The 19,379-nt window shown below is 48.3% G+C and overlaps 1 protein-coding gene across 4 annotated transcripts; it reads left to right on the plus strand.

The window, feature by feature from the left end:
- Nucleotides 1-4,890: 4,890 nt before the first annotated feature.
- Sept4 (septin 4) lies at nt 4,891-17,645 on the plus strand. Of its 4 annotated transcripts, XM_013013428.1 has the most exons (12): nt 4,891-5,010; nt 9,827-10,123; nt 10,511-10,604; nt 11,081-11,167; nt 11,688-11,811; nt 15,888-16,022; nt 16,135-16,252; nt 16,342-16,443; nt 16,633-16,729; nt 16,822-16,984; nt 17,102-17,201; nt 17,421-17,645. In XM_013013428.1, the coding sequence occupies exons 1-12, from the start codon at nt 5,008-5,010 to the stop codon at nt 17,478-17,480; spliced, it is 1,380 nt and encodes a 459-aa protein (XP_012868882.1). In that variant the 5' UTR covers nt 4,891-5,007; the 3' UTR covers nt 17,481-17,645. The 4 variants fall into 4 exon arrangements, with proteins under 4 accessions (XP_012868882.1, XP_012868884.1, XP_012868885.1 ...); XM_013013430.1 differs by lacking the exon at nt 9,827-10,123 and having other exon boundaries at nt 4,920-5,010; nt 17,421-17,644; XM_013013431.1 differs by lacking the exons at nt 4,891-5,010; nt 9,827-10,123 and adding an exon at nt 7,180-7,195 and having other exon boundaries at nt 17,421-17,644.
- The last annotated feature ends 1,734 nt before the right edge of the window (nt 17,646-19,379 follow it).

The following is a 19,379-nucleotide window of genomic DNA, read 5'->3' on the forward strand; positions in this document are numbered from 1 at the left end:
AAGGCTAGTGCTCTACCACTTGAGCCACAGCGCCACTTCCGGCTTTTTTCTTTTTGCTTATGTGGTGCTGAGGAATCGAACCCAGAGCCTCAGGCATGCAAGGCAAGTGCTCCACCACTGAGCCACCTTCCCAGCCCCAAACTGGCAAAACTTTAAGGAGTATTGTGCCTTGGGGATTCCATTAGGTGATACAGAAATCCTTCTTCTCTTGCCACATGCTCCTGTAACTTCTCAATATTTTATTAATATCAAGAATTGCAAAAGGAAAGCTTTTAGTGGGAGTAAAATGCCTATCTTTGCCTATGAATAATGAGGCTGGAAGGTGGATGTGAATGTGAAAGCAACCAGAATGAAGGGTATTCATGGGTCAATGAAGACCAGAGCCTCAAGGCCTGTCTGTGCTCTCAAATCAGAATGGAAAACTGATCAATGCATCCTTTCAGTCGATGTCCATTGATCAGCCAGTTCCTGGGGGCAGAGACCTGTCATCCATTATATCACTTGTTTACATGTTCTCTAGAGGTTAAAATAGAAGACATATTCCTGCCCTTGAGGGGCCTATGGTTAATTTGAGAGAGATAGAAGTATGCAGATGGATCACTTTAAAGAGTTTGGACATCCAACAACCAAGTAAACTAAGAGGGTAAGAGCTAGGGCACATAGATTTTGACCCAGAATGATGATGACCTTAGTAACTCCATCTCCCAAAGATTGAAGAATAGTTGTTAAGAGTCAGTTTTTGTTTTGTTTTGCTTTGCTTTTTTTTTGCCCTGGGAGGCATTAGAACAAGAGTCTGGCAAGGCAGGGGCCTTTTGAGGAGAGTTAGACATCAAATAGGTAGTCACACATACAGACAGGCAAGCAACTGTAGCCCTGTCTGGCTCATAGAGGGGCTTGGAAAGACCTTCCCTATCAGAATGGCTGGCTTCTGCCAACTCTTTTTTTCTCCCCCATTGATGGATTGTTTAATTGATTGTGCCAGTCCTGGTGTTTGAACTCAAGGCCTGGACACTGTCCTTAAGCTTTTCTGCTCAAGGCTAGCACTTTACTCTTTGAGCTGCACCCTCATTTTTGGCTATTTTTGGTGTTAATTGGAGATGAGTCTCAATGGACTTTCCTGCCAGGTATGGCTTTGAATCGCAGTAGTCAGATTTCAGCCTCCTAAGTAGTTAAGATTGCAGGCATGAGCTACTGATGCCCGGCAGCCCTTGCCAACACAAACTGACCCTCTCTGAAGCCATTCAGTAGGTGCCAGGAAACAGATGTTCTCCAGTGCTGCCACCCACATCTCATGTCTGCCCCCAGACACATGGAACATGAGTGGGTTTAAGGTATTTGGGTTTCTGGCCCCTACACAGACCCTGTTGGACAGACTTGACTTCAATTCCTTGAAAGGCCCATCTTAGCGATGGCCCTTTGGTTCTACCAGGGCTCTCTAACTATATCCTCAGTGACTCATCCACCTCTGGGGGAAGAAGGGCACAATGACTTCTTGCTTCACTTAAGAGAAACAGATACTTAGAGGCAAAAGTGGCCTTTGCTATTCATGAAGATCTGAAATCCTGATTTCCTGTTGTAATCATTCTTTATTCTTAGCTTGGAACCCAAGCCCATGCTTGGTACAAGTCAGTTTTTTTACTAGGCTTCTGTGCCATACAACCTTCACCTGTGGATGGGCAAGAACAATCCAGGGAGGAAGACTAGATGATTTTGCATTCAGACCCTGACTTGACCTAAGTGGAGGAATCAAGAGTCAGGCACGGAGCTGTGGTTGCTGATCTAAGGTTCCCAGAGGAGTAATCCTCTGTGCCAAGCTAATAAGCATTCACCCTCCAGACACTTGGCTTCCCACTCTAGCAGTGCCAAGGAAATTGTTTTCTAGTCAAAGACAATGTGTGGTAGGATGCTGAATTTCAAGGGTGAGCCAGAGCTCCAGATGGTGAGTGCCAAGGCAAAGTTGGCTAGGTTACCTGTCAGCTGATGAAGAGTATGCAGTCATCAGTGATTTATTCAAGGATCCTACCTCTGTTAATACAGAACAAGAGAGCTGGAGTTGTAGGGAGCCCAGCCTCCTCCAGTACGGGAAAGAGAGTCCCAAGAAGAGCAAGGGACTGGCTGGGAATGTGGCTTCATGGTAGAATGCTTGCCTAGCATGCATGAAGAACAAGGAACTTTCAGGCTTCTTTTTTGTTTGTTTGTTTTGGTCCGGTCGTGGGGCCTGAACTGTGGGCCTGGGTGCTGTCCCTCAGCTCTTCAGATCAAGGCTAGCACTCTACCACTTGAGCCACAGCGCCACTTCTGGCTTTTTTCTGTTTTCTTAGGTGGTGCTGAGGAATCGAACCCAAGGCCTCAGGCATGCAAGGCAAGCGCTCTACCACTGAGCCACCTTCTCAGCCCCAACTTTCAGGCTTCTAATAGTCAAAGTTGGCATGGGGCTTATGTTAAGGTCAAGTTCTCTTAGAGTCCTTTAAATGCTACAGAGTTAGCATATAGGACTTATGCAGGTGGAATGACACAGTCTGTCTTTAGCTTTTATTTTACCCATCATGCTTCATATTGGGTCTATAGCACAGTAGTTAGAAAGGGACTAGAAGCCAGGCACCGGTGGCTCATGCCTATAATCCTAGCTACTCAGGAGGCTGAGATCTGAGGATCATGGTTCAAAGCTAGCCTGGACAGGAAACTCTGTGAAGTTCTTCTCTCCAATAAACCACTAGAAAACCAGAAGTGGTGCTGTGGCTCAAGCGGTAGAGCTCTCACCTTGAGCTGAAGAGCACAGGGAAAGCACCCAAGCTCAGAGTTCAAGCCCCACGGAAAAAAAAGAAAAGAAAAGAAAGGGACTAGAATCCATCAAAACCCTGAGACGCTTGACTTGGAGCTGAGTTCTATGAGCTAAGGAACTTCTCTCAAGGCAAGATGGCACCAACTCACATCAGGATGCATAGGGCTTTCTGGAGCCTGAAAAGCAGGTGCCAGAGAAGAGCTTGAGATTCCAGCCACAGCTGAGGATGAGCTAGCCAAGCTGCCTTCTGAGATGTTTCTGTGTCCACACTTGGAACACAGCTGGGGCTTAGGGGAGGAAGGATGTTATGGTAGAGGAAAATAAGGTTTTGTTGTGGAGCCTGCCTTTTCTCCCCACCCCAGGCCACATGACTGCTGACTAGAAGCACCCAAGAGGCATTCTTATGAGTGTGCATAAGTACTAGCTGCCTGGGGCTATGGACAGCGGACCTTGTATAGCCTCACTGTCTGATGGCAGTAGCAGCTGCTGTTTCTGCAGACTTCCAACAACATTGGTTGTTTCTCTCTCTCTCTCTCTCTCTTGTATGTCTAGTTTTCTGACTATAGCTTCAGATCTCCTGGTCTAAAACAGGCCTTTCCCTGGGACCTTTCCACATCAGGAACCCTCTATACTTCTGAGGTCCCTTCTCATTAGAGCCAAGCTGCAGTCCCCAATCCTATGCCTACAAGGCTTCTTCTGTCTCTTCATCGACTATCTTTTCCCTGGTACCTCCTGTTGCTGCTGCCTTGTTCTACTTTCCTCCAAGGCCTGTAGAAGCATACAACATTTTCTCCTTCCCTACTCCATCTTTTTTTTTTTGAATGCGCAAAGGAAACTTAGAAAGTATCTATTTATGGCTAGGAAGGTGGCTCAGTGGTAGAGTGCCTGCCTTGCATTCATGAGGCCTGGGTTCAATTCCTCAGTACCACAATAAGCAGAAAAAGCTGGAAGTGGTGCTGTGGCTCAAGTTTAGAGCACTAATTAGCCTTGAGCTGAAGAGCTGAGAGACAGTGCCCAAGCCCAGAGTTCAGGCCCCATGACCAAAACAAACAAACAAACAAAAACATCTATTTAATCCCCCTCCTTTTGGATTCTGAGAGTTGTCCAAAGTCACCCAACTAGAAAAGTCTCTCCTCAACTTGCTGGTACTTCTACTCATATAGAAGGCCAGGCCTGTGAGATTCAGTCTTACCAAGGATACATTCAGACAGAGGTCAGTGAGCCTGACCTTGAAAGAGGGCTTTGGAGGTTAGAGAGAGACATGCTTCTGGAAACATCCATAGGAGACACCAGTTCAGACTCCACATAGGAAATCCCTTACCAATTCCTCACCTCCAGGCATCTACCTACCCCTCACTACTGCCCTGACCTTTCTGAGCTCTGAATGCCTTTAAAACTGTTGGGAGGCACCTGTTCCACAACATGTCACCTACTTGACAGGAAAAAATGTCCCAGCTGGTCTGGGCTATGCCTGGGCTGGCCTTTCCAGAGGCTCTCCCCCACTGTCCTCAGCCCAGACCAGCCTCCCCCACACTATTAAAACCACTCAGCCTCTCCTGCCACCCTTCCAGCAGATGATCCTTGGATAAATTGTGCAGCAAATCCGCTTTAATCTTTAATCTAGGGTCCTGCACAAAGGGAACCTGCAACTAACCTGTGTCTTTTCCACAGCTTGGATGGAAGTGGGTAAGGTCTAACATTCCCCTTTGGGAGGTAGGGTGGAGGGTATGGTCAATCAGTAACTTGGACATCAGTCAGCTCACTTCCCTAAAACCTTGCTTGAATCTCTGGGGGTAACTAATGGTTTCTTTCCAACCCATGCAGCAAATCCCCCTGTCATCCCCGCCCCCAAAGGCATTTCCTGGGGATAACAAGTAGCCGTTCTCCCCCATCTCCCTCCCCGTGGTGCTGCACTTCCTGAGGAAAATCATTCTTCAGGCGTTGAATAAGGACGAACCAGGTGTCCCGTGCAGCCCAGGGTCGGGGAGGTAAGCCCCCCTCCCCAACCTCCCTTCCCCATCTAGTTCCCGCCCACACCCACCCGAGCAAAGGTGCAGGCCCCTCCTAGGGGCCGGCTGGCCCCGCCCAGGGCTCCGCCCCTCGCGGTCCGCACTCTGGGAGGCGGGTGGGGGCCGGCGGTGCGTGCAGCGAGGTCGGCGCACAGCTCCCGCAGCGGGTCGCTCGGGCGCTGTCCAGGCGGAGCCGGCCCGACACGGGCTGCAGCCATGGTAAGGCGGGCGGGCTCAAGGCAGGGCCAGGCAGGGCCGGGCAAGGCCGGGCAAGGGCGAGTAGGGCTGGGGCGCCCAGGGCCCACCACTCCCAGGAGGCTCCGATGCCGCAGCCCTTGGCTGTGCGGGGCGGGAGGCGTTGAAGTCAGCCGCCCCGGGCTCGGCTCTCGCAGGCACTGCTGGCGCTGCTGCATCGTCTCTCCCCAAGTTCTACCTCTGAACTCAACAGCTCCAAGCGGGCCTGGACCCCCGGGGTTCTGCCGGCGGTCCTAGAAGGAGGGCTGGGTCAGTGCTGTGGGAGGTCCCTGCCGACAGAGATGAGCTTGTTGTGCTGGTGCTCAGTGATGGGGGGGGGGGGGGGGAGTCCTCCGCCCTTCCTGAGTCAGCTCTTACCTGGATGACCCTTCCTCACCCGCTTACCCAGGGCCGGAGGCCGGCACCAACTTCTGTTAGAAAACACAAACACTGTCCTACCCCTTCTCCCCCAAAAGGGATGATGAGCCGCTTGATCCCTCTTTTCTACAGACTGACAAGGGACATCCCTTGGACCTTTCTCAGATGGACCCCTGAGAAAGGAAAACTTAGTCCGCCATCCTGCTGGATGGGATCAGCTGTGTCCCTTTGCCTCCCAGACAGGAACGTGGGGAAAGCTTCCCCTTGCTGCATCTACCCCTCCTCCCCTCAGCCAGGTCCCTCTGCAGTGTGTGGAGGTTGGGGGGGGGGGAAGGGACTCATTCCTGTCACTGCCTGTAGTGGGAAAAGAAGCAAAAAGGTAAAAATTTTGATGCTAGGTAAAAGTTTTGATGCTTGGTGGTAAGGCCAGCTCTTCTGCCATTGTTGTCAGAGCCTGCCACAGATAAAATGTATACATGTCCAGGCCTCCAGGCCTTGCCATCCTCTTCTCCCAGTCCGGGTGCTTCCCCCACCCCACAGCCATTAGCCTCTGCACTGGGAGGCACAAGCTGTTTACAGCAGGAGGGGACCGGTGACCCGCCTGTAGGGCAGGATATTGGCTGTGGGCCACCACCAGAAGGGAACTCCCTGGCCTCTGTAGAACCAGAAGCTTTCAGATCTAGAAAGGCCAATTTTTGGTGCTCTTGTCCCTCAAGCTGTGTCCAGGCAGAGGCCCAAGTCTTGGCCAGGAAGTCTTGGTGACCCTGTGATCTTCCCCAAAGGGGGTTCCTGAGAGAGTCCAAGTGGTGCCTCTCCTCTCTGTCCCCCACCTTCTCCACAAATGGGTGATGGACAGACTGACTATTTTAGGGAATGGAAGCCTGGGGAATCAATGCCAAGCCCAGCAGGGACCAGAGGGGTATTTTCTGCCCACACACCAAGTTGACTTCAGCTGAGGTCTTGGTGCATTCAGCTTGACTGAAGCCACCCTAATTAAAAATATCCCACCACCACTATCTGCCACCATCCAAGCCTCCAGCCTCAGGCCTCTGCCCTTAAGTCGTTCAAGCCTTGGGCTCAGTGGTTCATGTCAGGCCAGATTCATTTATGAAGAGTCTCCTTGTCAAAGGAGACCAGAGCCCTTCCTACTTTGAAACTCTTTAGGGAGACCTCTTCATCCCAGGAGCACCAGGAGATTTAAATTTGCATGTGAAGAGAATGACAAGCCAATATTAGTGACCACCCTGGGACTTGAGATGCTCCTTTCCCTCAAGTTCAAAGCAGGTTGAGCTATCCGTCATCTGGGAGTGTTTTCTCTTCCAGCCCCCTGGAAGCAAGGGAGAGATGGCCATTTTGTGTTGATATTAAGGACCTGAAATTAAGACACTACCCAGGCCCAACCAGAAACACTGGCTTCAAGACTCCTATTGGAGTGCCCCTTCTGTACACTTAAAACTAGATCCCTCAATTTACCTCCCACTTAGCTCTGGAGCCTCTAGGATGCTAGCCTCCTGTTGGCTTGAACCCATGCTCCTCACATACTTAAGTGCTACCAGCTACCCTATTGACTTTGGAAATGGTGGTTAATAGAATTGATACAGGAACTCAGAGTTAGAGGCCAGGCACCCTATAGTGTCAGGAGTCCCTGGAGCAAAGTCCCCCTCTAGGAGCAGATTTCTGAAGACACTGGGAGGGTAGGGTTTTTTTTTTTTTGTTTCTGTTTTTCTTTTTTCTCTCTAGAAGGGACATTTGGGAAGAAATGTAGGACTATTCCTTAGAACTTATACCAAAGGTATTATTGGACATTCCTACTCTTCTTCAGGACTGCTTAAACTTCAGGTGACAGTAAGATTGTGGAGGAGGGTTGAAATCTTTTGTGAGCAGTTCTCCTGGGTGGTTATCCCCATGGACTGATGGGTCAGTCACCTTGGATAGCTCCTAGTCCTCAGAGAGTCCTGTATGTCCTTGAGGGGTTAGCAGGAGAGGTTAAGCAGATCAAGAGCCTGTCCTGCAGATTTGACAGGAGATTGGTGCTGTGCCCACCAGGGTAGGAAGCAGGCAGGCATCGTAGGGCAGCCAATCAGAGGAGGAGGGGACTGCAGAGGAACTAAGTGATCCTGCTGCAGCTCAACTGCCCTTGGAGAGTGGGAGCCAAGGGAAGAGGAGGAGGAGGAGGAGGAGAGGGGGTGGGGAGGGACATTCCACAGGCTTTTTTGGTCCCTGCTGGAAGTAGTAGAGGGAGGTTAAAGAAAAAGGGAAAGGAGCAAACCAGGACGGCAGATGATAAGAGCATCAAGACAAGACTGTTGCTGTGTGTGTGAGGAACTTTGTCTGGGAGATAAAATTAGACATAGAGCTTGTTGACGGGGGTCCGAAGCGTGGGTCATGGACCATTCTGTCCCCGAGGATGGGACTGAAGCTGGGGTAAGGTGCTGCTCTGGAATTTGGGGGCTGGGTGGGGAGGGGACCCACCATGTCTTTTCCTAGTCTTCATTGGGATTGAGACACAAAATTAGAAAATGATTTGGTTACTTGCAGTGCTAGGTGAGGCGATGGAAAGACAGGTGAGGACTTTGGTATCTTAACTCCTTGTCTGAGTACTTTGGCTTCCTCCATGCTGATGCACAGTTAGGGCTCGCAGAGAGGACTATGGTGCTGGGGTTCCTGGTGGCTCTGCTGGAATATTGTTGGGGGCTAGCAGTCTCCCATCAGTGCCTTCCTTCTTCCCCTTTCTTATTGCCTCTCTGTTCAGTGCTACCAAGCAAGTCCTTTTGCCCCACCCTTAATAAAATTGCCCAGGTCAACTGCTGGGTCACTTTAGGCTTGTGAAGAGAGGTAGGATTTCCTGGAGGTCCTGAACTAATTAGCTGTCAGATAGCAAGACCTGTTGTCCCCTCAGCCCCATCCTTATCTGTTGCTGTATAATTACTCTGCCAAGCTGGGACACTTTTGAGAGTGAAGGGAGTCCCAGTCATCATGCTAGACCAAGAAGCACACACTGACTTGTGTGGACATTCCATGAGACCCAAATAGTATGAATGTGAAAAGCTTGTTAGGTAAGCTTTGCCTTAGGAGAGCTTCTTCTGATCACTAAACCCCTAAATGATTCAAGACTCAGGATAAAGGGCCTTTTTCCTCCCCTCCATCTAGACAAGCCTTGGAGACTGACTTATCAGAAGGTATGGGAGATAACAGCCTAAAGATAGCTCTTTCCCCTCAAGCTTTCCTTTCTCAGTTTCTTTCCTCTGGCATAAACCTGGCAGTTTATGCACCTTTTGCGTTTCTTCCCATTGTAAAACAGGTTTATGAAGAAAGATTGTGGGGGACTTATGTCCCCCGCCACTATAGCTGGGACTCCACAATGGTTCAGAATAGCCCCCACTTGGTTGGCCAACCCTTAGAGGGTGAGTCAGCCTCTATAACTGGCCTTTGTTCATTGTCTGGGGGTAGCACTTGGATGTTGTGAGATAGCTGAGCCCAGCACTGCCAGGCACCCCACAAAGGGCGCTGACCCCCAAAGAAGAGGGGAAGCTAGAGGGTCTAGAGCTAAGGGGAAGAGTAGAGAAAAGAGCCTATCTTCTAGACTGGAAATAAGTAGAATAGGTGTCTAGAGGGAGCCAGTCCCCATGTTGGGACATACTCTTGGGCTGTCTGTAGCAATAGAGGTCCGGCCCTGCTTTTCAGTGTTCTCCTGTCCTCTTACCTGATTCCTCCTCGTTGCTCTGCATCCATAGTCACATGTACCAGGTTTACTCTTCTCTCCTGGGGTCTAGAGCCAGATTCTGTTATGGTTCAGGGTCTAGATTAAAAGTAGGATTAGCAAGACTGAGTCCTGGGCGGCGAATCTGAGTGAATGAATACCCACAGTAGCATCTGCCCTTGGGTCCTCAGCTCACACTGGTCAGCAGTAACAGGCACAGAACCCCTTGCTGGCTCTTGGTTTTCCTGTGGGGGAAGCTCCCTTCTCCCCACCCTGCTCCCCGTGCCTGTGCTGTATTCTGATTCTCTGCATTCCCTGTGGGATCTGGAGCCATAGTCTCAGGTCTCTCCTCTCCCTCTTACACAGACTGATGGTGCTGACCTTTGGGACAGTCCCTGGTCCCTGGCCTAGCCAGATAGCTAGCAAGGCAGCCTCAACAAATACCCTGGTGAGAGACCAGGACCTTGGGCACTGGCCAGGGTTCCTCCTGGATCCTGGGTCTCTACCCCATCTCTTGGCTTGGGGAGGCTAGTGAAGCAAGTAATGACAACCCTCTCCTCTGGCCTAGTTGCTGTTTCTTTCCCTCTAACCGTAAGTACTTGCCCTCTCTCCTCACCTTCTCCTGTCTTCTGCCTTCTTCCTTGTTCTTACCTCCTGGCTCCCTCCCTGCCACCTCCCACCTACTCCCTACCATCCACCCCACTCACCCCTACCATCCTCCAGATCAAGCGTTTCCTGGAGGACACCACCGATGATGCAGAATTGAGCAAGTTCGTGAAGGATTTCCCAGGAAGTGAGCAGTGCCACCCACCGGAGGTCAAGACTAGGGTGTGCAGGCCCCAAATCTCAGAGCCAAGACCCCAGGCTCCAGACCTCTATGATGATGACCAGGAGTTCAAAGCCCCCTCGTGGCCCCAGTCCTCTGACAGCCAGCAGTACATCTGTGCCCCAGCTCCTCTCAGCCCTTGCAGCAGGCCCCGCAGCCCATGGGGCAAGCTGGATCCTTATGATTCCTCTGAGGTAGAGACTCCAGCCCTGCCTTTGTTTTTCAGTGGGCGGGTGCAGAAGACCCAGGGAAGGAACTGAAAAAATATGTGAAAGAATACATGCATGTCCATGTGCATTTTTCTGTGTATGTGTATGTGTATGTGCATGTGTATGTGTATGTGTGCACATGTGCACGCGCGAAAGATTAGGTCCTCTCTCTCCTATTTCAGAGCCCCAGCTCTGAGGATTTTTACACCGAGGGTATTGGAAACTGGTCACATTTGCAGGGGCAAGAGGCCTCATAGGTAGGAATTTGGGAACTCAAATGTGGCACTACTCCTTTAAGGCTGAAGCAGAAACTTAGAAGACAGAAAACTGGTGCTGGTCCCCTCCTAATGCATTTTGCCTTCTTGTCCTTAGGATGACAAAGAATATGTGGGCTTTGCAACCCTCCCCAACCAAGTTCACCGAAAGTCTGTGAAGAAAGGCTTCGACTTTACCCTCATGGTGGCAGGTAGAAAGGGGCAGGGTGGGATTGGGGAAGGGGTGTTTCATGGGGTGTTAGGGTGCATGTGTGTGTGCGTGCATATGTGTGTGTATGTGTGTGAGAGAGAGAGAGGGAGAAAGGGAGGTAGGGAGAGAGGGGGGGAATAGGGAGAAAGCACACAGCAAATGACTACAGCTTTTTGGAAAATAACCAGGAACCCCAAAACATGTTGGTGTAGAGGAATGAGGTGGTACACTTGGTGAACAGTTTTCTAGTATTTTCCCTTTTCTTGTGACCTTGAAAAATCTCTTGCTCTCTCACCTTCATTCAAATGAGAAAGCTAGGCAAATGTACCTCTGCTTCCTTCAAGCTGTAAAATGCTGTGCTTTGGTTAGTTTAGTCCTGACTAAAAAGAAAAGTAGTTCACCCCAGGTGATCAGGTGGGACTGCCTCTGGGCGACATGCAGATCTTATCTTCTGACTTGGTACCTCTGACCCATCAGGAGAATCTGGCCTGGGTAAATCCACTCTTGTCAATAGCCTCTTCCTCACTGATCTATACCGAGATCGGAAACTCCTTGGTGCTGAAGGTAAGAAAAGGAGAAGAGAATGAAGACAGGCAGGCAGGCCTAACTTGGAAAGTTAAAAACTCATTCCAGAGTCACGGGATGTGAGTTAGGGACCTTCCCCAGCATGCTTGAAGCTATGGCTTCCTAGAGAGACTGATTATATCCCTCTATAGGCCTTTCTGGCCTGGAAGCACACCATCCAGTTCCCTAAAGATTTGGGTGCTGAAGCAGGGCAGGGACCCGAATCCTGTTCTTTGAATGAGTGTCTGACCCCCCTCCCCAAAGGATTTCAGGAATCTAAGAAAAAAAGCCGGGAGCAGAGAAGAGGCTGGGGCCAGAGCCAACAGCCACCGGCATTTCCTGTGTTGGGAAACATGTTCCTTGCTGGTTCCCAGAGAACAGGCCCTCCTGCAGCATGGGGGTGGGAAGGAGGGCAGTGTGGATGAAGCAGTCTGGGCAGCAAAGTTGTCTGGGGTGAATGGTTTGTCCTCATTGGGCAGGTCTCTGCCCTTGCCCTTGCCTCAGTTTCCCCCTTCTCCAGAGCGGATCATGCAAACTGTGGAAATTACTAAGCATGCGGTGGATATAGAAGAGAAGGGTGTGAGACTGCGGCTCACCATTGTGGACACACCAGGTTTTGGGGATGCAGTCAACAACACAGAGTGGTATGTCTGACCAAGCACAACCCCAGCTGTCTTTGTCCCACTCATTTGTTCCATGCACATACAGGTCACACACAGGAACAGACACAGTCATAATTGTCAGGAGGAAGAGATTTGTGACCTTAGGCATGCTTTCACTGGATAGTTGTCTTGTATAAGAAGAAAAGAACTGGAATAGTTTCTAATATTCCTTTCAACTCTGATCTATGATGGGTACACAAGAAAGAAGAGCCTCAAAAAAGCAAACACTTCTGAGAACAGGTAGCACAGGGCATGACATATAATAGGTGTTTTATTAGGTGTAAACACCACCCTCCCTTCCTCCTCCTCCTCCTCCTCCTCCTCCCCCTCTCCCTCCTCCTCCTCTTTTCCCAATAGCATTTTCAGATGCTATAAACAAGTCCCGTTGACTGGACACTGAAGGAGCATGGAGGAAAGATTGAAGGGAAGAAAAGACAAAAGAAAAAAGATGGTGAAACTTGTATAAATTGCAGGCACCCTCCAGGTTATCTGCCATCGTATGTGCATATAGCAATTCCTAGCTTTTAATTTTTTTAATGGGTTGGAGGGATGCTTATGTAATTGTCAGATCTAAGTAAGTAGATGAGCATAACAGAGGTAGTGCCTTTGATGGAAAAGTTAGGCAGGAGGTTCTCAGATCCCTAGCCTAACAGTTCAAATCTTTTTTTTTTTGGCAGAACTATGTTTGAACTCAGGGTCATTCTCTTCTCCCCCTAGTTTGCTAGACAAGCACTTGAGCTGTGTCCTGAGAGTTTAAATCTTGGTATTTAGTAACTTGGTGACCTTGAGCAAATGGCTGCATTTTTATTTCTTCAACTGAAAAATATCAGCCCTTTCCATTTCACCTAATCGATCTGAAAAATCACCCAGAATGACATCTGTATGTTATACTCATGAATTTTTTTTTTTGCCAGTTCTGGGGCTTGAACTCAGGCCCTGGGAACTTCCCTTAGCTTTTTTTGCTCAAGGCTACCACTCTACCACTTGAGCCACAGCACCACTTCCAGCTTTTTCTGCTTATGTGGTACTGAGGAGTCAAATCCAGAGCTTCATGTATGCAAGGCAAGCATTCTACCACTAAGCAACATTCCCAGCCAAATATACTCATGAATTTTAACAATGGTAACTGCAGGACAGGCATCATAACATGGAGCTCCTTGCTTAAAAATGATTAAGAATTTTATAATGGTGTCTGAAAAGCTGCATAGACTGCACACTCATGATGTTGACCCTAGATAATTGCTTTACGAACTAATCAGACCCTTACCTACTTTCTGGACCCTCATGATATGCTTTATCATTGGAATAACTTCCTCTCAGTGGAGCTGACTTGTTCATCAGCTTTACAGTCAGATCTTTGAGAGGATAGTCATTTCTTACATTCTGGGCTAGTTCATGGCACATGGGACATGATCTCCATCAATGTTCCTGATGGGTTGGGGTAACCTCCACATCATCATCACCCTTCCTGCACTAGTAGTATGCTTCAGCAAGCAACTTGTTTGAAATTCTAGCCCCATCCAATACCTGGTTCCTGCTGTACTATTATTTTTTTTCAATTTACTTACCTCCTTTTATCTCCAATAATAATAATAATAATCACTTTAATAATAATAGTTTCATAATAACAATTCTACCTCATACTTTATAGTCAACGAGCAGGAATTTATGAAACATATACACTAGGTATCCAGTCTGTACTGGACATTTAAGAAGTATAGACAAAAAGAGGCATCGTTGGCTCATACCTGTAATCCTAGCCACTCAGGAGGCTGAGATCTGAAGATCCTGGTTCAAAGCCAGCCCAGGTAGAAAAGTCTGTGAGACAGACAGACAGACAGAAGTGGCGCTGTGTCTTAAGTGATAGAGCATTAGCCTTGAGCACAAAGAGGCTCAGGGACAGCACCCAGGCCCTGAGTTCAAACCACAGGACTGGAAAAAAAGTGCAGACAAGTGTGAGTGATTTTTATTACAGAGGGGAAGAGGGTCTAACATGTGTATCCATCAGGTAACAAATTAGCAAACAAGACAGGCTATTGAATGGCAAACACTTGAGTTATGAGTCAAAAAAAACAGAAACTGAGACTGAGAATTTACTAGCAAAATATTCTGGTAACATCTCTTAGATTCTCTAGATATAATTGTGTGCGTGTGTGTGTGTGTGTGTGTGTGTGTGTGTGTGTGTGTGTGTGTGATAGTATTGGGGGTTGAACTCAGGGCCAAGGCACTGTCCCTTTGATTTTTGCTCAAGATTGGTGCTTTACCACTTGAGCTCCACTTTGGGCCTTTTGGTTATCATTAGAGGCTTATGGAGGGAGTAGAATTCTCCCTGGGGCTGACTTTGAACCTTGATTCTCAGATGTCTGCATCCTGAGTAGCTAGGATTGTAAGTGTGAGCCACCGGTGCCCAGCTCAGATTTAATGTATGTCTAAAATGAGAATGATCATGCTCAAAATATACAGTATCCACCTAATCGGAAGATAAAGATTAAACAGAAAAGCTAAAGACCTGGAACTAAAACTTCATAAGTAAATAAATTTATATATGGCTATATATATGCATTACTTAATCACAAGGATACATTCTAAAATTAGGCATGTCATTGTACAAGCATCATAAAAGTTACTCACACAAACTTAGATGGCTTATGTTAGTTACCTGATATGGCCTCTTGGTGCAGCCAAGAAATGAGATTGCTGAAGCTGCTGCTAACATAACACAAATACTCTTTTACAATTAACTTTGTTTTTATTTGTAGAAGGCATACATTAATTAATATGACATAGCAAATACATAAAGTAATAGATATCATCACTACCACATATTATGTATATTAATTGTATGTGTCATACTTTTATTAATTTTTAATTTTTAGTAGTACTAGGATTTTAGGTCAAGGCCTTATGCTTGGTAGGCAGGTAATCTACTACTTGAGCCACAGCTCAGCCTTGTTTTGCCGTTTTAGGCATGGTCTTGTGGTTTTGCTTGGGGCTGGCCTCCAGATGTCACCCTGCTGGCTCCCTCACAGCTAGATGCATACCACTATGCCCATTTTATTGATTGAGTGTTTATAGATTTTTGTCCTGGGCTCACTCACCTCAGACAATAGTTATCCTGATCTCTGCCTCCTATGTGGCAGTACATTAGGTTTGTTTACATGAGTATCACCACAAACACATAAATTATGCATCGGTGCTATGATATACTGCTGATTTTTTAGCCCCATTATAATCTGATGGCACCACTGAAGTATATGAGATCCAAAGTTGGTCTGAACATTATTATACAGTGGATGACTATATGTGTGAATGTGTAAGGAAGGGAAGAGCAGTGTTCACTGATGTAGTCAAAAGAGTCTTCATGGAAGAGCTAGTTCTTGAATAGGGCCTTGAAATGGGCTTGGAAAGGTGGGAAAAGAGTGGGAACCACATGAGCAAAGGCTCTGGAGGATGGACTTTAAACCTGACTTAGGGTTTCTCTGGCTTCTAGTTGGTTGGTGTTCACCTGTAGCCACCTTGATATTATTATTATTGCTATTATTATTATTTTGTTTGTTGTGGAGCTTGAACTCAGGGCCTAGGCACCTGTCACTGAGCTCTTTTGTTCAAGGTTAGTGTGCTACCACTTTGAGCCACAGCCCCACTTCTGGTTTTCTGTGGTTAACTGAAGATAATAATCTCACAAACTTTTCTGCCTGGGCTGGCTTTGAACCATGATCCTCAGATCTCAGCCTCCTGAGTAGCTAGGATTACAGGCCTGAGCCACTAGCACCTGGGCACCTTGCAATTCTTACTGCTTTGTTTGATCACCTGAGCACTTTTTCTTGTCAAACTAGAATTTTTTGAATTTTGCCTCTGTAATCACTCTAACTTCCTATCAGGACATATGAAATACATCTCTGTCCCACCGAGGTATATTGCTGAAGATGTAGTAAAACAAGCCAGGGAATAACAGTATCTAGAAAATGCTGTTCATCATGGGCTACTTCTTTACAATCCCAGAGCCCACTAGACAGCCCCTACTCCCACAGTTTCTCTGCTTGTCTGTCCCTGCCCAGCTGGAAACCTGTGGCAGAATACATCGACCAGCAGTTCGAGCAGTACTTCCGGGATGAAAGTGGCCTGAACCGAAAGAACATCCAAGACAACAGGGTGCACTGCTGCCTGTACTTCATCTCACCCTTCGGCCACGGGTATGGTCTGAGCCTGAGTCTCCTGGCACCACCGGGTGCTACTAAGGGAACAGGCCAAGAGCACCGGGGCAGGGCTGCCACTAGCAGGTGGTCACAGATTCCTGTTCCTCAGGCTCCGGCCATTGGATGTTGAGTTCATGAAGGCCCTGCATCAGCGGGTCAACATCGTGCCTATCTTGGCTAAGGCGGACACACTGACACCTCCAGAAGTGGACCGCAAGAAACGCAAAGTGAGGGAAGCTGGTGGGGGAAAGGGAGCAGGTGGGCTTCTAAAAAGGATGGGGTGCCCAGAACTGTGGGCCCCTCATCTATTTGTCAGATCCGGGAGGAGATTGAGTACTTTGGAATCAAGATCTATCAGTTTCCTGATTGTGACTCTGATGAGGATGAGGACTTCAAATTACAGGACCAAGCCCTAAAGGTGGGGCCACCCCAGGGCACCCCTTTCACATCTTGTTTCTCCTGGGAAGAAGAAGGGGGTAGAATTCTCTGTAATGACAGTCTTTGGGGTGGGAGAGGACCCTAAGCTTCCTAGAAAAAACAGAAGTCACAGATGAAAAGAAACAGGTGAGGATGTGGGGTGCTGACAGGCACCCCTAACTTCTTTTAGGAAAGCATCCCATTTGCGGTAATTGGCAGCAATACTGTGGTAGAAGCCAGGGGGCGGCGAGTTCGGGGCCGACTTTACCCTTGGGGCATCGTGGAAGGTAAAGGACTGAGCTTATGATCAAAGTATCTCCTTGACCTTAGTGGCTCCCGTCTACCCATACCCCTGGCTGACCTCAGCCTTGCTATGCAGTGGAAAACCCAGGGCACTGCGACTTTGTGAAGCTGAGGACAATGCTGGTGCGTACCCACATGCAGGATCTGAAGGATGTGACTCGGGAGACACATTATGAGAACTACAGGGCACAGTGCATCCAGAGTATGACCCGCCTAGTGGTGAAGGAACGAAATCGCAAGTATGACCAGGAGCTAGGACAAGCCCTTCCCTTATTCTTCTACAGGCCCTGGGCTCAACCCAAGATGGTGATGGGGTCCCCCTAACCTTACCACCCTCCTTTCCCCTTCCCCCCTAGCAAACTGACTCGAGAGAGTGGTACTGACTTCCCCATCCCTGCTGTCCCACTAGGGACAGATCCAGAAACTGAGAAGCTAATCCGAGAGAAAGATGAGGAGGTGAGAGCAGTATGTGGTAGTAGGGGTAGACAGCATGGGAGGTCCCCTGTTTGATCATAGATGTATCTCCTAGTTTGGAGACAGAAAAATCCTGGTTCTGGTGCATATTTGGTATGTTCCCAGCCTCCATCATATCTCAGGGCTACCAAGGCCCTGACTCAAGGGATTGAAAGTTGGGGACTCCAAAAAGCCTCATTTTGATGCATATGACTATTCCAGCTGCGGCGGATGCAGGAGATGCTACACAAAATCCAAAGACAGATGAAGGAGACCCATTAACTGGCTTTTGGACCTGGATATTTAAATGTCTTCTTTCTGCTCCTGCCAGCCCCTCCCAGCACCAGCTCTGCTCAGGCCCCTGCAGCTACTGCCACTTCGCCTTATATCCCTGCTGACTCCTCAGAGACTCAGAGGAAATAAAGTTTAATAAATCTATAGGTGGCTTCTTGTGTTCCTGTCTGTATTTTTATTTATTTATTTATTTATTTATTTTTTGGGTCCGGTTGTGGGGCCTGAACTCTGGGCCTGGGCGCTGTCCCTCAGCTCTTCAGTTCAAGACTAGCACTCTACCACTTGAGCCACAGTGCCACTTCCGGCTTTTTTCTTTTTGCTTATGTGGTGCTGGGAATCGAACCCAGGGCCTCAAGTGCCACTTCCGGCTTTTTTCTTTTTGCTTATGTGGTGCTGAGGAATTGAACCCAGGGCCTCAGGCATGCAAGGCAAGCACTCTACCACTGAGCCACCTTCCCAATTTTGGCAATTACACTAGGTTTTGAACTCAGGGTCTTGTACTTGCTAGACAGGGACTCTACCATTTGAGCCAATCCAGTAGGATTTTACTTTTCTTACCTCAGGTGACCTAAATTGTGATCTTCCTATTTTACATTTTCTTGGGTGTAATAGGTCTGTCACCATGCTCAGCTTTTTCTTGAGATGGAGTGTCATTAACTTTTTGCCTGGGCTGGCATCAAAACTATTGAGTTTGAAAACACTTCCTGAGCAGTTAGAATTGCAAGTGTGAACCACTGTGCCCAGCCCTATTTATTGCTACCACCTCATAAGACAAAGATCCCAGGACCCAGTTTAAGAGTCTGATGGTGTGGGTTATTGGTTTCTGGCCTTTATTAAGAGGGTGGGGGGAGGGCTCCCCTTCCAACAACAATGCTTGGTCTGCTTAGCCTCTTTATCTTATTGGCTATAATAACCTGCCTCTATTATCTGCCTCTCTACACCTTTCCTTCATATGGTACCTTTTAATTTAGTAACAGTATTGGGTGTGACACTAGGCTTCTGGGGAAAAATTATGTACTGCCTCCTGACTTCCTATTTCTCTTGATCTTGGTAAAGGGATATGCAGAACTAAGCTCTAAAACCCTAGGACACTTATGATAGAGCATTGAACAAAACCCATCTGCTAAAGTTGCTCACTATTCTAAACTCTGGAATTAAAGTGGTGAACACTGGCATGGTTCCTCTTTTCCTGGAACTTGCTAATTGTACCATAAAGACGTGAAGACGCCAGCAGTGGGGCCCTGGTGTAGCGTTCAGACCTTATTTCAGCTAACTGTTGAGAGAATTCGAATCCAGCATTCTGGTTCCTGGTGTCGCGGGGCCACGGCGACCTCCAGCGGCCACCCTCCGTCCTTCTGTGGCCCGCTCTGGATTCTGGAGGTGTCTTAAGGACCCTGCCCGCCCTTTACACAGACCCAGGAGGCCGCAGCCAGCTAGTGGCTGTCTCAGATGGTATTCGCCCCACCCTGCTCCTATGAAAGAGCTTTATATGGGACTGGAGACAATGCAGGTCTTGAAGGACAGCAGGATCATTTGTCGATTAAAAAAAAAAAAAAAGAATTGGAGGAAAGAGGAAACCCCTGCGCCGCCTATTGGAGGTTCAGAAGGAGTTTCAGGCCCAGCCTTTCCCCTCTTTCCTAGTCTGTGGGGGTTTTCTACAATTCTTTGTTTTGGAATTTCATGATGACCGCAGCGAAACAGAACTCCACTGAGTTAGACTGAAGCGCCACCGGGATCTACTAGAGAACTACCCCACGGGTTTGGCCGTCACCGAAAGCGGCCTCAAGACCTCTGCCCCTAACGATGCCCCGCCTTCAATTGCGCTACCAGTAGGCGACAGGCCGCTCCCACTTCCGGCCCCCGGAATCATAGTCAGCAGCCCCCTTG

The sequence above is a fragment of the Dipodomys ordii genome, unplaced genomic scaffold (genome assembly GCF_000151885.1).
Source record: "Dipodomys ordii isolate 6190 unplaced genomic scaffold, Dord_2.0 Scaffold19, whole genome shotgun sequence".
In the NCBI taxonomy this organism is placed as follows: Eukaryota; Metazoa; Chordata; class Mammalia; order Rodentia; family Heteromyidae; genus Dipodomys; species Dipodomys ordii.

Bases quoted from the DNA above. Each gene is read 5' to 3' on its own strand.
- Sept4 (XM_013013428.1), top strand. The intron at 16,444-16,632 runs GTGGGGCCACCC...AACTTCTTTTAG, and splicing joins TACAGGACCAAGCCCTAAAG to GAAAGCATCCCATTTGCGGT. The intron at 17,202-17,420 runs GTGAGAGCAGTA...TGACTATTCCAG, and splicing joins TCCGAGAGAAAGATGAGGAG to CTGCGGCGGATGCAGGAGAT.